Below are 15,588 nucleotides of genomic sequence, written 5' to 3'. Positions count from 1 at the left end.
ATTGTGGTCTCAAAAAATACTATAAACCTAAAAAATAATGGTTTAGAGGAACATACCTAACTAATTAACTTTCAGAGCATCACTAAGAAGAATTGAGGTGAGTTGTGAAGTTTGGACTCCGTATAAAGCACACGATATCACCACTATAACACTGTCATCAAGTACACTATAGACAATTTTATTACAAACTCAAGGCGCAATCACCACATCATGTTAAAGTCTCAAAACTACCCATTCATTTCAAAGGTAGAGGCTTCAAAAGCATGGGATAATATTTAGAACTGCACCTTTGATAAAGGCTTGGACTTTAATATGACTTTCAAGGTCAAACCACTAATCTAGAAGAATTGGTCATCTGTTTAATCACAAAATGACGCAGGAAAAACTCGACACATGTTTGGGCCTAGCCACCCCAGTCGAACCTCAATTAGAAGCCGCAGTAAACTTAGCCCCAAGTCCCGAGCAGGCTTGGTTCAAACATGGTTGGGCCTATTTGTTCTATCATTGGGTCGGGCTAGGGCTCAATGCTTGAGTTTAATAATTGATTGATTACTCAGGGTTGTTTCTAACCGCTTGATCAAGGTGACTGATTATGATCATGTAAACTATAAGTAAATAAATAAAAAGAGACATGTTTAATTTTTGGTCTCTATTTATTCTCTGCTGATTTTGATAATGTTCGAAACTTTTTGAGCAAGCAATCTACTTGTGGTAATGTTGCCCATTCAAGCTATTGGAATGAAGCAAATTTTCACCACAAGAAAGAAAATAAGAAAGCCAAGTTATCTCATGCATTGAAAAAGGTTGTAATTCTGTTTTTGAATAATAATAATATTGGCTACTCCAATTAAGAAAAGCAGACAAGTTCTCTGAAGCATGGGAAAATGCTTCCGATAAATTAAGAAGAATTGTCTGTATGTCGTAAGGGGTAGTTGGCCAAGCAAATTTTGCGTCGTCCACCTTGGTCCCTAATTAAGCTATTAAGATAAAATGAGCAAACATATCAATCCTAGAAGCTGACCAAAGAAATTGGCGGAGCACAAGTCATTCACCAATGGTGAAACACTTGCCTTATCGAATGCATGCCCATGCTACCTGCTTTAATTTACTGCTCCAAACCTCCTTTTATTCCATCTGTTGCCGCGATAGAATTGCGACCCTATATTGATCCACCCTATTTTTGAAACACAGCACTGAGCTTGTGAACTATATGCTGATGAAGAGTCTCTTTCGGGTGCTCCCCAATTTTATTTACAGGCACAATTCGCGTGGCGATCAGGGACTATATCTAAGCCTCGTTTAGACATGCATTTTGTCTTAGTAAATTATTAAACATGCATACATGCTGATCTTCTAGCTTCTTCTTCTTGTATATATAACAGCCCAAACTACCTTCCTTTCTCTCCATTCTTGCTCGGTTTCGATGTCGTCACATAATCTGGACCTGAGTGGGAGCAAGAAGAGGAAGAGAGGCGAGAGGGTTTTCAGGTTCAAGACTTTTGGAGAAAACGGTTATCCAGTCGGGTTCGTTGCCTCGTCGCTTAGGGAAAACGTGAAAGCGCTTCTCGAATATGGGCATCTGGAGAGTACCCTATGCAATAGTGCTACTGGAATAAAGAGCTGGTCGTTCCATCTCCAGCTTCATCGTAATGCTCTTGTGCATCTCGTTCTCTTCGTCGTCGAAGAACCTATTGAGGCCTCACTGAACCGTCATTGCAAGCAGTGCCAATACGTCGGTAAAGTTCTATTTAACTAGTTCTAGCAATTCTCTTATTGATACATTGCTTTAACTGTTCGTGTTGAACTTGATCATGATTTTATGTTATATATAGCTCAGGCTGGGGGCAGCATATGGTTTGCAATAAGAAGTATCACTTTGTGTTGCCTTCGACCGACACGTTGGTGGCGGTGGCTTGTTTGAACAACTGCAAAGTTGCCGGAGGCAATAACAACTACGATGATATTCCGGCGGGTAAGTCATCGTCGTTGAATTTACTGGAATTAGAGGGGCATATCATGCATGGTGTATTTCACTCTAACGGGTTCGGGCATTTGCTTTGTGTCAATGGGGCGGAAACGGGTTCGGACTTGCCTGGACATCAGATACTTGAGTTTTGGGATCGATTGTGCACGGGATTACGAGCAAGGTAAGAATAGATTAGCCAAACAACTAACCTTCGAATTTTGAAAACCTGATTAATATATTGACAGAAGAAAGATGGTAATTAACTAGATAATTACTGGTGCATATATGCATGTGTTAGTGTGTTTTGCCAAGTAATATATTAATTTGTTATTTCATACATGTTTTGATTAGACTATAGCTAGCAGATTTCTGTAATGTCTCATGTGCGTGTGGATGAGCTTCATATAAGGTTGTAGAATGTATAGGGGAAAAAAATTGAAGCCAATGATCATTTAACAATTTACATCTTTATTATATACGAGTCCGCCAATTACAAATGCCATCCTTATTACTTTTTTTTTTTTAAAGGGCCATCCTTATTACTTAGAAAAGTGAATGTATATTGTCAGCATCAAACCAAAAGGTTGAATTGCAAAGGCTTAATTGGTGTATATATGTAAATGTACTTTTATATCTAAACAATAAACTAGATCTTTAGACCATGATATTTTCCTTTGTTTTGGAATGTCTTAACTGATTAAGTAAGTTACGAAAGACTAATGATCCATGTGAAATTGTGGGCTACTATGTTTTGGTAGGAAAGTGAGTTTAAACGACGTTTCACATAAGAAAGGCATGGAGTTGAGGCTCATCCATGGAGTAGCATACAGTGAGCCCTGGTTTGGTCGTTGGGGTTACAAATTTGGCCGTGGAACATTTTGTGTCACTCAACAAATGTACCAAAGCGCCATTGAAGCATTACAAGGCATGCCCTTGTGCTTACTCATCCACCATCTTGCTGACATTACTTGCAATCAATTAGGCCACGATATTTCCCTCATCTTCTCAAGGTATCACGCATTGTCGGATCATTCATTGGCGACTCTCGGTGACCTATTCCATTTCATGCTAGAGCTCAAGTCCCGGTTACCCACTGACGATCAAAACTCGTGCATTGATTCCTATAACCCGGGAATGCTGGTGGAGACATCTTGCAGATGGTCTCCTAAAAGAGTTGAAATGGCGTCTCGGGTGATTGTGGAAGCCTTAAAGAGGGCTCATTTCAGATGGGTCTCTAGGCAGGAAGTAAGGGATGCTGCTCGCTCGTATATAGGGGACACGGGCTTGCTAGACTTCGTGTTGAAGTCGTTGGGCAACCAAATTGTCGGGAATTACTTGGTTCGTCGCAGCTTGAATCCGGTGACCAAAGTTCTCGAGTATTGCTTAGAAGACCTTTCTAATGTGTCCCCTAACCAAGATGGCAATGTCATGACCAACTCCAAAGTGAAGGGATGGTACAAGATTTCGAGGTTCCAGCTAATGAAGGACATGTTCTACTTGTACAAGTACATCCTCAAAGACCAAAAGCTAAGCACCGGTACTACTACAGGGATCCTTTCAGCAATTCCGATGGCTGTTAGGATCATTCTTGATTCCAAGTACCTTGTCAAAGATTACTGCGGCGAGTTACCGCATGTGAAACTCGAATTAGGACCTGAAGGAAAATCAAATCTCTATTGTACCGTAATGCTAAGAAACAGTACACAAGTGCTTGATTATAACAAGATGATTAACAACAACGAATTATTATTGCCGCCATACGAGTGTGTGACACTGAAAAACAATGCTACCACCAATGATCTTAAGCTCGAAGTGGAGAGGAACTTCAAAGAGATCTACTGGGGATTGAAAAGCTTCGTCGTGGAAACGATTGCGAATTTGAGTATCGATGCAAAGGGAACAGATATGGTTTTTGGGCTGGTTGAGGTGGGTGGAAAGATTGTGCTTAAAGGAAGCAACAAAGATATGAGAGGTGGTGGACTTGGACTTGTTAGAGAGCATGAAGGACCCATATTAGAATGCGGGTCGGTTAACTGCATTGTGGACTGTCCATGTGGTGCCAAAGATGACGACGGGGAAAGAATGGTGTGCTGCGACATATGTGAAGTGTGGCAGCATACTGTGTGTGTTAGAATTCCAAACAATGAACAAGTTCCTCATATATTTATCTGCAATCGATGCGAGAGAGAGATCGTACTTTTACCTTCTCCATAGTTTCTTACACTTTGTGGTCGCATGATGATTTATGTGTTCTATTAATTTGAGAAGTTCTCTGGTAGTATTGAATGAAGAATAGAGATCGTCTTAGTAGTATTGTAATATGTTCATTAGCAACATGGTATCTAGTCATGCTTGAGCTATTATTTTCATTTCAAAAAGTAATAGGCCTTAGATGCAGACACTAAACCGATTGATTAAGCTTTTAACATCATTGGAAACCTTTATATATCAAATCTCTTTCCTCTGTCGACAAAGAAAAGAAAGGAAGAAAATGTGAAAACATGATTTTGTGATCAAATTTATGATTAATATATGGATGGGCTAACCAGGTAGCTTAAGGTCGGAACGATCGAGTAACGTAGTTTAATAGTTTGAAGATGATCGGCACCAAATTTATGTTTGTTGATTGCACGCCTAAAAGTAGAAAGTTTCATATCCCTTCAAATGTAAGGATCAATTTCAAACGGCAACAACTTTATATTGACTTCTACACCTACACTCGACAGAAAAAAGGTGAAAAGCTCTACACTACCAAACTTTAGCTTTTGAAATGTTAATCTGAGATGGCATTGATGCCCTATATGCCAAACCTTGTAGTATGAACACATCAACGTTAATTATCTTTTTCAACTAAAAAAAAAAACAATTAGAGACTGATTTATATAGATTTATACAACTTTGGAAGAGATTTATACAACTTTTTGGGCCTCTTCTAGTGAGTTCCACATGCATAATAATGATGAAATACATGCCATTTGAATATGGTGACCAAATTTTATGAGTCCTCTTCATGTATCATCTGTGTACTCATTATTTACCTCATTTTGAAAGATCCAACAATTAATGTTTTGACAAAACATGAAATAATTATATCCGATAAAAGATAGATTCACTGTAAGATGATCTCTATTTAGATCAAAAATGCCGAAAAGGACTAGAATGGTTATTACATCACTCGATTTAGATATTTAAAATTTTAAATGTTTGGTTTTCTTTAAGATCTTGACTCAGATACAAGTAGGTGGCGTGAAAACCACAACAAACAAGTCGATAAGAGACAGATAGTTGTAACTACACGTCGAATAATTGGAGACGGATAAATTAAAATCTTTACTATTTGAAAGAATAATTTGTAGGGTCTAAAATAGAATATTAGCCCGTCACTAGTGAAGTTGGCTTGATATTATTGGTCTCTAGATAATCACAGAAAGAATTGATGCAGAATATTGCATACTATGCATGCATTAATTGTTGATTGGTTAGATGGAGAGGACTGTATTGGTTGGCAACTTGGCGTAGACAATAGTTTTATGACTGTGGCACTGCTTAGAAACAACTTAAAACTGGTTCAGTCCCTGCTTATATTAAGGTATGAGGTATATTTGTCTCTGCGTACGTCGGGTTAAACTTCCAACACTACCACATCCAGTCCGTGGTCATTTTCTGTCTTTACTTGGTTTTCTTTATCATCTGCACGTATTTTCTTGGGGTTTGAGTTAACTATTTCACTCTCTCCGTGGTAATAACATACAAAAATGTCATCTACTTCAACAGAAAAATAGACGGCAAGTAACAATGACGGAATACGAAGTTAATATATCAAAGCGATAGTTTTAAAAATAGAATTACCAAAATATCGATCCATCGATCCAAAATTTGAATGCTCTTCGAACTTTTTCCCTTTTGCTTATTACACAGGTAACTTTTCCAGTCCCCTGACATTACCCACTAAACAATACAATAAGTCACTCTCTGTCTCTCCCACACTCATTGCAGTTCCATCTGTATTATTTCAGAAAATTAATGAAGAAAAAGAAGGAAAACAAAAAAAGATGAAAGTTCCATGAAGGAGAGGGTTAGAGAAAACAGACAAATCTCTCTGTTCTTCTCTATGCACTGGGAGACTAATTAGGGAATGAAATGATGGATACAGATGGGGCCATGATAGCTTAGCAGGATTCTAACTTGAACAATATATTTCAAAACACCAATTTCTTTATACTTTTTTCCTCTTTCTGGTTTTCAGTGTAACAGTAAAAAAAGGAATAGATGCCAAATTTGGCTTCACTTCTTTGGATACCAACAAGACTAAACAAGACAAATTAAGACCTCTCAGATATCAGTGTAATCACAGAGAGCTCATTTGCCCTGCCCCTACCCACCCCCCATGCCCAATTCCTTCCATCATCAAATTATTGAACGTACTCAATCATACCATATAAACCTGCATACTTCTAAATAATTCATTCCAGATTTTTCTCATCCAAGGAATACTCTACAATGTACTGCATACGTGTCTTGGAATTATATTCAAAATTACACAGGTAATTTGGATGCCCTTTGTCATTTTCTGTTAATCTCAGTGGGTGTTTAAGTAATTTATTTTTATTAATTCAGGAAAGATACTAAGTTAGACTATATTCCACTACAAGGGAAAACCCCTTTAGAGACAAAAGTATAGGTGACACAAGTCATTTGCGTCACTAATAACTATTATGGGTGGCACAATTTTTTAGTTTGTCACCTATAAATTGTCATCTTAAATTAAATTTGCATTAATGTTTGCGTGACAAAATAATAGACAGAGGAGACAAAATCTTTTTGTCTCAACTTTTTATTAGAGACAAAATATAATTTTGCCTCCTATTCTTTTTATAATTTAGGCAGTTGGCCTTCATTCCGCCAGCGGGAAATCAAAATTTTAATTGAGAGGAAAAAACACTAAGGCTTAAAATTTCCAAAACGGCGTAGTATTAAGAAAAAGAGGATGAGGTATAAATACCTTTTTTTTTTCTTTCTTTCATCCTATCCACCGTGAAATTCATAGTTTCCCTACACAACCTCAAACCTCAAACTGCCAGCAACATGAACTCCACCTTCGATCGATAACTACTTCATCTCCTCAAACCTCAAACTACTACATCATCATCTCTCTAATCTCTTCTTTTCACTTCTCTACCCCAGCAGCCCAGTCTCAAAATCATCCTAAATTACGAGCACCAAACTCCTTCATCTTGGGTTTTCAATCGATCAGGTAAAGTTTTAATTTTTCTCTTCTTTTCTTTTTATAATTTGATTTGTTTCAATGGGTATTCTCAATTTTCAATTGTAATTGTGTTTTCTTATCCATTGGTTCTCAATTATCCATTGTTGAGACGATGGGTTCTTATACTGGTAAGAAAACAATGGATAATTAAGAATTAAACATGATGCTTTAGCAGTAGCTGTCTCTGATGGCAAGACCTGTGTTTTTTGTTTCATCTGTTGCTAACAGGGAGGTTTATCAACCGTATATCTGTGCAATGAACCTTTATTCAAATGGTATTTTAGTTTGCGGGGGTTTGTAATAGTGATAAGAAGTGAAGAAGATTTAAAGCTGCAGGATCCCTTCTCAAAGGGAGCTTGCAGATCTATGAAAACTATGTTTTTTGTTTTTTTCCAGCAAAAGGAAGATATTTCTGTGTTCTCATAATGTGTTGCATTGTTTATGATATGGAATGCCTATCTTCTCTCATCTTAAAAAAAAAAAAAATTGTTTGAGATATGAATTCTTGATTTCTGTTGACTTTTCAATTTTAGTGTTGTTAATTTTTTATGATATCATCTCTCCGATTTTGGTTTTATATTAATTGGGTTTTTGTTTTTGTTTTCTCACCCAATTCATAGAAGCTTTGAAGCTTACTGCACCTTTGTTTTGTTCAGTTTCCATTAAAATACATTGACTACAAATGAATCTGTAACTTGATGACTCCATCTATGTTTGTCTGTCTAAATTCTGTGCTGCAATGTATAGATCTTCACAACCGCGACCATGTGCTTAAGAAGTGTATACTGATACTCATTCTTGATTTGATTTTCTGAGTTATGCTAATCTTTGGCAACTGATTTATATAGAAGAATTGAAATAGAGAAAGACCTGCAGCGTATGAATTTGGTGATTATTGGAGTTAGTCCTTACACCGCTTCTTTAAAAATAAAATAAAAAAACATTTGGAGGTCCAACAGATCCATGTTTTATTACTGATTTAGAAATCAATTTGCTGTCTTTGAATTCTATTTGACAGTTAATCTTAATTCATAACCAATAGAGAAATTGGACTTATTACAAATTTAAACGGTTTGTTTTTGTATCTGGGACTAATTAAGCTTATGCTTTATCTACTGTTTGGCTAACTTTGAAGAATCAATTTTTGTCAATTTTGATGAGATTTGATTAAATGGATCAAATATTTTTGTATGTTTGATATGGTTATTAGTTCATGATCATCGCGAAACAAGTAGCATATTGTTTTCTTTGTTGTTTGAATATAGCAGTACGATGTCCTTCTGAAGGGAGAGCACATTTAACTTTAATATATTTGGGGGTAGGGGGCTTGGGATTTTAACACTACCAGTTGAGAACTGAATGTGGTAACAGCGATGGGTAGGGTGCTTATAGCAGTTGAGTATGGATATTTTGTATGCCTAATGTTTTTGATAGAATTCTTTTCTCTTATGGAATTTGATCCATAATGTGGATAATCATATGCTTTTCAAAGCTGTTGCCCTTTTTTGAAACTCCATTGTGATACTTATATATGAATTCTATAGTATGTTCACCACATAATAGGAATGTTTTCTTAAACTCCATTTTGAATATATGAATTCTATAGTATGTTCACCACATAGGAATGTTTTCTTAATCATTTTTTTTTTGTTTGGGTTGTTGTGTTTTGATCTTATTGTTCAAAGTTCGTTCTTTTATACCTCTAACTTATTTTAAGTGTATGATTGATTTGCTGTTGCTTAGCCCCAAGTGAACATACTATGTTCACATTTCTTTTGGCATCTGATATATTTTTGTTGTGTGAGAAAGCGTTAACAACCTTTAATCACAGCTCACTTATATCTTTACTAATTTTCTACAGACCATATCTTTTGGCCTTGATAAGCTGAAATTTTATTTAGCTTTTGTCTTGATTTGTTTTTAGGTTTTGTTGAGCTCACTTCAATCCAAAGTTGCTTTAGTATTACACAAAAGGTGTCGAGGTATGCTCTAAAGTTCCACGTAGTCTATTAATATCTTCCTCTCTCATTTTTTATTTTTCTATGGTTTATGTGAGCTAAGACCACTCTTGAAACACGATGGTAATGGACATGTATATAATAGAAAAATAAGGAAAGACATTATATGATTTTGGATGTATAAAGTGTTTGTTAAATTGCATATTTGTTGGTTGAATAAGGATTATTTTGGTAATATGGATCAAGAGGCAAGCACACACACGTCACTGTTATAATTCTTTGCAAAAAAATTATACCAGATACTCATACCTACTTATACATGTATAAGTTCATGATGTATTTACATAGGTACATCGATACATTTTGATGGGAAGAGAATAATGTGATCTGTACATGTCTATATATAAGCTATACTTGAACCAAAACACTTTTAATCTCTTCCACAGCTAACAAACAAGGCTTTAACCCTTTTTGTTGTTGTCTATTCTACTACATCTGCAACTTTTTCTTTTTCTAGCTTCTCAGATGACTTCTAACTTCTTCTTCAATTTTATTTTGGTAGGGTCTGTAGCATTATAACAATGTTTCCAGGTTCATTTGGATAACCTTTAAACTGGATGTTTGACTATTTTAATTTCAGGTTTTGTTGATCTCCAGACTTCAACCCAGAAATTGCTCTAGTATCATTAAAAAGGTGTCCAGTTATACTCTAAACCTCCACATATAGTATATTCTTTTTATACTTTTTCTTCAATCTTATTTTGAAAGGTCGGTAGCATTATAATGATGTTTCCAGGTTCACTTGGATAACCTTTAAACTAGATGTTTGACTATTTTAATTTCAGGTTTTGTTGATCTCTAAACTTCTACTTGGAAATTGCTCTAGTATCATAAAAAAGGTGTCTAGTTATACTCTAAAGCTCCACATATAGTATATAGATGTATATGTGTGTGTGTATATATATATATATATTTTTTGTAACATAATATATTGGTTAATACTCGCTCCATCTTCTTCTTCTTTTTCCTTTTTCTTTTGTCTTTTTTTTTTTTCCCTTTTGTCACACAGCAGCAGATGAGTCAATAACACTTCATTTTCAGGTTTTGGTCTTTTTCATTTAACAACAAGCTGAATGTTATTTTGCTTTTGTCTTCATTTGTTTCCAGGTTGTGTTCATCGCCACACTTCAACCAGAATTGCTTAAGTAGTACTGAAAAAGTGTCCAGGTATGCTCTAAAGTTCCACATAGAGTCTATTATTTCTTCCCTTTTCTTTTCTCTTGTTGATGCATGGTTTTAAGACTAGTAGTGTATGTAATAGACATGTATATATAATAAGCAAAACATGATATGATTGTGGATATACAAAGTCTCATTAAATTGCATCTTTGTTAGTTGAATAAGAATTATTTTGCTACATGGATCAAGAAGCAAGCACACACCACTGTTATAATTCTTTGCTAGCTATTTTAAGTTGGAAGTGATTTCATTTGGTTGTCTAGTGCTTATCTTAAGGTTGTCTAGTCGTTGCTTAACAGGATACAGATGGATAGAAATTGGATTCGTAATAGACATATTAGACACCGTCAGGAATACATAGATGGTATTGAATCATTCATTGAAGTTGCTACACAACACGTGAATGAACAAAACAAGACAGTATGTCCGTGTGTTAAGTGTCAAAATAAAAAAGACCAAATCATACCTGTTATCCGGATGCATTTAGCCAAAGATGGTATGTTAGAGACATATGAGATATGGCATAAACATGGTGAGAAATTAGATGCTCCACCTCCTCCAATTGTTCAAGATGATCTTGAACCTAATGCTGTCATTCAGAATATTTTGAATGATGCCTTCCCAATTGTTCAAGGGGCTAAAGATGTTGACATGAATGAGGATGTAGAATTAGCAGATGATGCATTGGGTGAGATGGCAGATGCTATGGGGAATCAGGGAGCCAATGTACATAGGCTACAAGCTGATAAGTATGACGAATTGCTTGCTGAAGCCCAACGCGAATTTTTTCCTGGTTGTGATAGTAGTGTTTTGACAGCTATGGTCAAACTCATGCACTGCAAGGTGCTTAATCATTGGACAAATAAGTCCTTTGATACAATGTTGGAGACTTTGAATCAGCTTTGTCCTAAACCTAATAACATTCCTATGTCATTCTATGAAGCGAATAAGATGTTAAAAAAATTGGGTCTGGGTTATGAAAAGATCCATGTGTGTAAGAATGCTTTTATTTAAATTCTTATGATACTCTGTCAGTGTGTGTGTTAATATTTCACATGTTCTCTTCTTAAATGCTTATGCTCAGGATGTTTAAAGCAACTCTGAACAAGACCAAGGAAAACAATAAGCGTGCGTACCAGCCACCAACGCGTCCTCTATCATGCCCTCAACCTCAACCAACCATACAACAGTCATTGCTCACTCGAACTAGGGAGAGCCGGTCTGCAGGTAAGTGTTAACTTCAGGATATCTGAAATTTAATAAGGGTGGAACATTTGGTGGATAAAGGCTTGTGTTAAAATCTCAGTTCGACACTCAACCTTTATCATATGCTGGTTATTGTGTGATTAAGCAATCAGCATCCTGATCAGATAAAGTAACTTTCTTTTTTTGGTTGGAAACCTTAATTACTGTTTTTTTTCTTCTATTTTTGACAGCTACATATTTCAGATTTTGAATGAACAAAAACAGATGAATTTTGCATGGCTTTTAACCAAAGAATTGACCAGTACGGTCTGAACATATAAGTAGATGTATTTGTTTTAGCACCTAGCAGAAATACCAAGGTTTCATGTGCATGATAATAAAAGTTGTTTTTCCTAAATGATAATTTCTGGAACTGGTTGTGTAGTTGCCTAAACAACTTGTAGGTTTATGTAGTTATCTCTCAAGGACAGAGTATAGTTGGATTGAGAAGTTTGCATCTTTCAGAGTTGGAAAGACTCTATATTTAGGATACATAATAGATAGTATTTCAGTTCGACCGTACTTGCTATCTTTATATTATAATAGATAGTTCATTGCCTTGTTGAGAAGAATCCAGAAACAATAGTAGTTATGTTTTAGAGACATACAATAATCTATTACCAATTTTGCAGGTGAATAATGTGCTAATTTCCAGCTCCACCAATTATAGATTTTGGCTTTAAATAAAGTTATTTTTATCTCATATTGTAACCCTTGGAAGGTGCATGATCATTTCGTTTTTAAAAAACTAGCTTCCTTGTTTATCATAGGTGGAGTTGGCCATTCTGTGCCTGTTTCATCTCGACGACATATGAAGAAAACTTATGGCAATATTCTACGGTTGGGAACTCATGCTGCAACCAATGCCACAAAGAAGATAAATCAAATTCCGATGGATGATGAGCAATCCAGTCCAAATGAGAACTGTCATGAACCTGTGAAGAAGGCGCGTGGCATTACAAAGAATAAGTTAGGAACTCCTAGTGTGATCAATCCAAAACTAAAGAGAGTTCAAATCCCAATGGACAATGAGGAGTGTATTCCAAATGAGAATTCTAACCCTCCTTTAGATCCAGAACCTGTAAAGAAGACCCGTGGCATTACAGTAGGGTTGAAAGCTCATGCTATTGTTAGTGCGACCAAAAAGAGAATTCCAATCAAGATGGACAAGGATCAAAAGCTCCCTGAGACCATTCAAGCCAATGCTATGTTTGTTAATGAGATTGGGTCATTCACACGCAAATTAGCTCCACTCAAATTCAAATGGTGGAGAAAAGTACCCAAGGATGCCAAGAATGACATCAAAGAGGCTCTGACAGTGAGTTATATAATATATCTTTTTTGTTTAGTTCTTGTCTAATATAGTAACTTCTTTTTCACTTTATTGTAGACTAATTTCGAGTTTGATTGGACCGACCCGGAGCTGAGGCTATTTGTGGAGAAGAAGATGGCCAAGGCATTTGGATCTTGGAGATCCAAGTTGCATGGACATTTTAAAAAGTATGCTCATGATTTAGAATATGCTCGAGCACACCCACCCGGAGAAAAGCTCTTTGGTGAAAGATCAATAGATGAATGGGAGTGGCTTTGTGACGAGCTGTTCATAGATGAAACCTATGTGGTATATGAATTCATCTTTATTGATATTGTTTAAAGTTCTTTTATTATATTAACTGTACATTAATGTCCTGTTATTGCAGAAACGAAGTCAAGTTAATGCTGCAAATCGAAATCAGAAAGAGTATAATCATTGTGGAGGTTCACGGCCTTACCAAAAACATATGGAAGCTGCACTTAAGGTAATGAATTATTTATAGTCTTTATTAGAATAAATCTGTTGGTAACTAGACTTGGTGGTGACTTGCTTGTTGATGGTTAAGCTCTTGGTTTAACTTCATGTGTGGATGTTGATTTATTCTTTGAGAATAACAGAAACTAGGATAAACACATACATGTAGGTAACTCTGAATTCTGAACTGATTGATTGCAGATTGTGCAGTTTTTCTTTCAAATTTATTGGTAATTAAGTAATTTCTTCCCATGTTCTTTGTTTATTTGACTTTTCTTTCACCTCATGTCAAACTCGATTCTTATAGTTTAGTGTGTTAAATAAATGGGGTATCTCCGTACATTTATCACTGCTCGTATATTGAGAAGCAAAATTATGAGTTTTAAAATGCGCTGTGAACCTGCTATGTGTTCATAAGTATTATATCTTGTTTGATCAAATAATTAGTATTGCTTTTTCTATAGGTTTCAGTCATTGATTCTTCTATATGTTTCAAATGAGACAGCTTAAGGGTCCAACCTGAACATTGAAGTTGTCACTTCTCTAGAATTATGAAAGGCTAGTTTTAGATATTGCATCCAGCGAGGTGCACTTCAACTGAACCAAATGGTTAGAGTTAAGGAGGTTACTACTGCCTATTGAAAATATATTGTAACATGAACTATCAGCAAAAAGAAGGGGCATGTCCTTGGTCCTTATTTTGATGTTTTGGTTGGAAAATTAATTGTTAGTACGCTTCAGTCATGTTAGGTTTTATTGTGATTTACTTTTACGAATCACTAATGAGTTATATATTCTCACTGTCTGAGTGGTTTTCTGCTTGGTCGTAATCTTACTTGAGCCTGAAATCTGCATGTGCCCTTGCTCTTGCAGTCTGTTTAATTATTAATCTGCTCATGTGTTTATGGTCTTTATTGGCATAAATCTGCAGGTTTGAGGTCTAGTGCTTATAATTGAATATTTATAACATGTACTATATGCATACTGATCATATAACTTTTTATTTTGGGCACAAACAGAAAGGTAAAAATGTGTCTTTTGTTGAGAATTGGAGCACTATGCATCAACATCATGACGGTCAGTGGATCAACGAAGCAGCTGAACAAACTGGGGTTAGCTTTTGTTATAAAGATTTTCAATTGGTAATCTTATTTTTATCACTTTTTAATTAGTTAATTTTTTCTTCTTCAATTATGTAGAAGAAAATGTTAGCAGAATTGAATCAAACAAAGGAGAAGTTAGCTGAAGTCCTTGGGGCTGCCTCACTTGATGAAATAGAAGTTCCCGTCTCTATGCAGTTGGATATCTTGGCAAATGGCATTGGGGTTGCAAAGGGTAGAGGCATTCGCGGTCTGGGCTATGGTCCACGGAAGGAACCCGTCCGTTATTCTGAGAGTGAAAAATCTGCAAATGCTTCTGTGACAGAACAAAAGGTGATTGAGCTGACAGCCACGGTGGAAAAGCTTTTGAGGCATATCAATCACATAGAAGAGCAACTTGCTACTGTTGAAGGGTATACTATTCATCATTCCAGTGATGATGATGATGATGGTGATTATGATGATGGGGATGATGGAGATGATGATGATGTGAATATCTATGGGGATGAAGAAGAGGGTGCAGACTAGCTATTAGGACCTTAATGTTGTTTTCTGATGGAACTTTAGTTTTATATTATTAAACTAGAAAACTTGATTTCGCTAGCTATTGTCTATGTAGAAGTGTAGAAACGCAAAACTCCCTTTCTCAGTTATACGATCTTTCATTTATTCAATGCAATTAAATACATTTTTATTAAGTTTTATTCAGTGCTGAAATTTGTTATATGAAATTGATAATTAGATATTATGTCGCCAAGAATGGGTGTCAAGGTGACATTTTGTCACAAATAATATATAATCAATTAAATATGAAAATAAAAATTTAATTAATTTCAAAATATTCAAAGTATGGGTGACAAACTTAGTTTGTCATCCATTCCGAACAGTTTGTCACCCATTCCCAACAATCCCGCCATCTTATTCAAATTACCCGCCATTACCCGCCATTTATTGAATTTCTGCCCAATTGTGAAATGTTTTAGGTGACAAAATATAGGCGTATAGGAGACGAAAAATATTTTGTC

At 35.8% G+C, this 15,588-nt stretch overlaps 2 protein-coding genes across 3 annotated transcripts; both read left to right on the top strand.

Annotated features, from left to right (window-relative positions):
• The first annotated feature begins 1,423 nt into the window (after nt 1-1,423).
• On the top strand, nt 1,424-4,180 carry LOC133708943 (PHD finger protein MALE STERILITY 1). The gene is made up of 3 exons (XM_062134535.1): nt 1,424-1,736; nt 1,838-2,147; nt 2,725-4,180. The coding sequence occupies exons 1-3, from the start codon at nt 1,424-1,426 to the stop codon at nt 4,178-4,180; spliced, it is 2,079 nt and encodes a 692-aa protein (XP_061990519.1).
• Nucleotides 4,181-7,082: 2,902 nt separating this feature from the next.
• On the top strand, nt 7,083-15,255 carry LOC133712037 (uncharacterized). Of its 2 annotated transcripts, XM_062138114.1 has the most exons (10): nt 7,083-7,220; nt 9,157-9,214; nt 9,831-9,884; nt 10,358-10,417; nt 11,514-11,656; nt 12,445-12,992; nt 13,065-13,295; nt 13,375-13,473; nt 14,483-14,575; nt 14,663-15,255. In XM_062138114.1, the coding sequence occupies exons 5-10, from the start codon at nt 11,515-11,517 to the stop codon at nt 15,089-15,091; spliced, it is 1,542 nt and encodes a 513-aa protein (XP_061994098.1). In that variant the 5' UTR covers nt 7,083-7,220; nt 9,157-9,214; nt 9,831-9,884; nt 10,358-10,417; nt 11,514; the 3' UTR covers nt 15,092-15,255. The 2 variants fall into 2 exon arrangements, with proteins under 2 accessions (XP_061994098.1, XP_061994099.1); XM_062138115.1 differs by lacking the exons at nt 9,831-9,884; nt 10,358-10,417; nt 11,514-11,656.
• The last annotated feature ends 333 nt before the right edge of the window (nt 15,256-15,588 follow it).

This window comes from Rosa rugosa, chromosome 5 (assembly GCF_958449725.1).
Source record: "Rosa rugosa chromosome 5, drRosRugo1.1, whole genome shotgun sequence".
NCBI lineage: Eukaryota > Viridiplantae > Streptophyta > Magnoliopsida > Rosales > Rosaceae > Rosa > Rosa rugosa.
The sequence above is the reverse complement of the archived record's forward strand: the minus strand, read 5'-3'. Positions and strand labels throughout refer to the sequence as shown.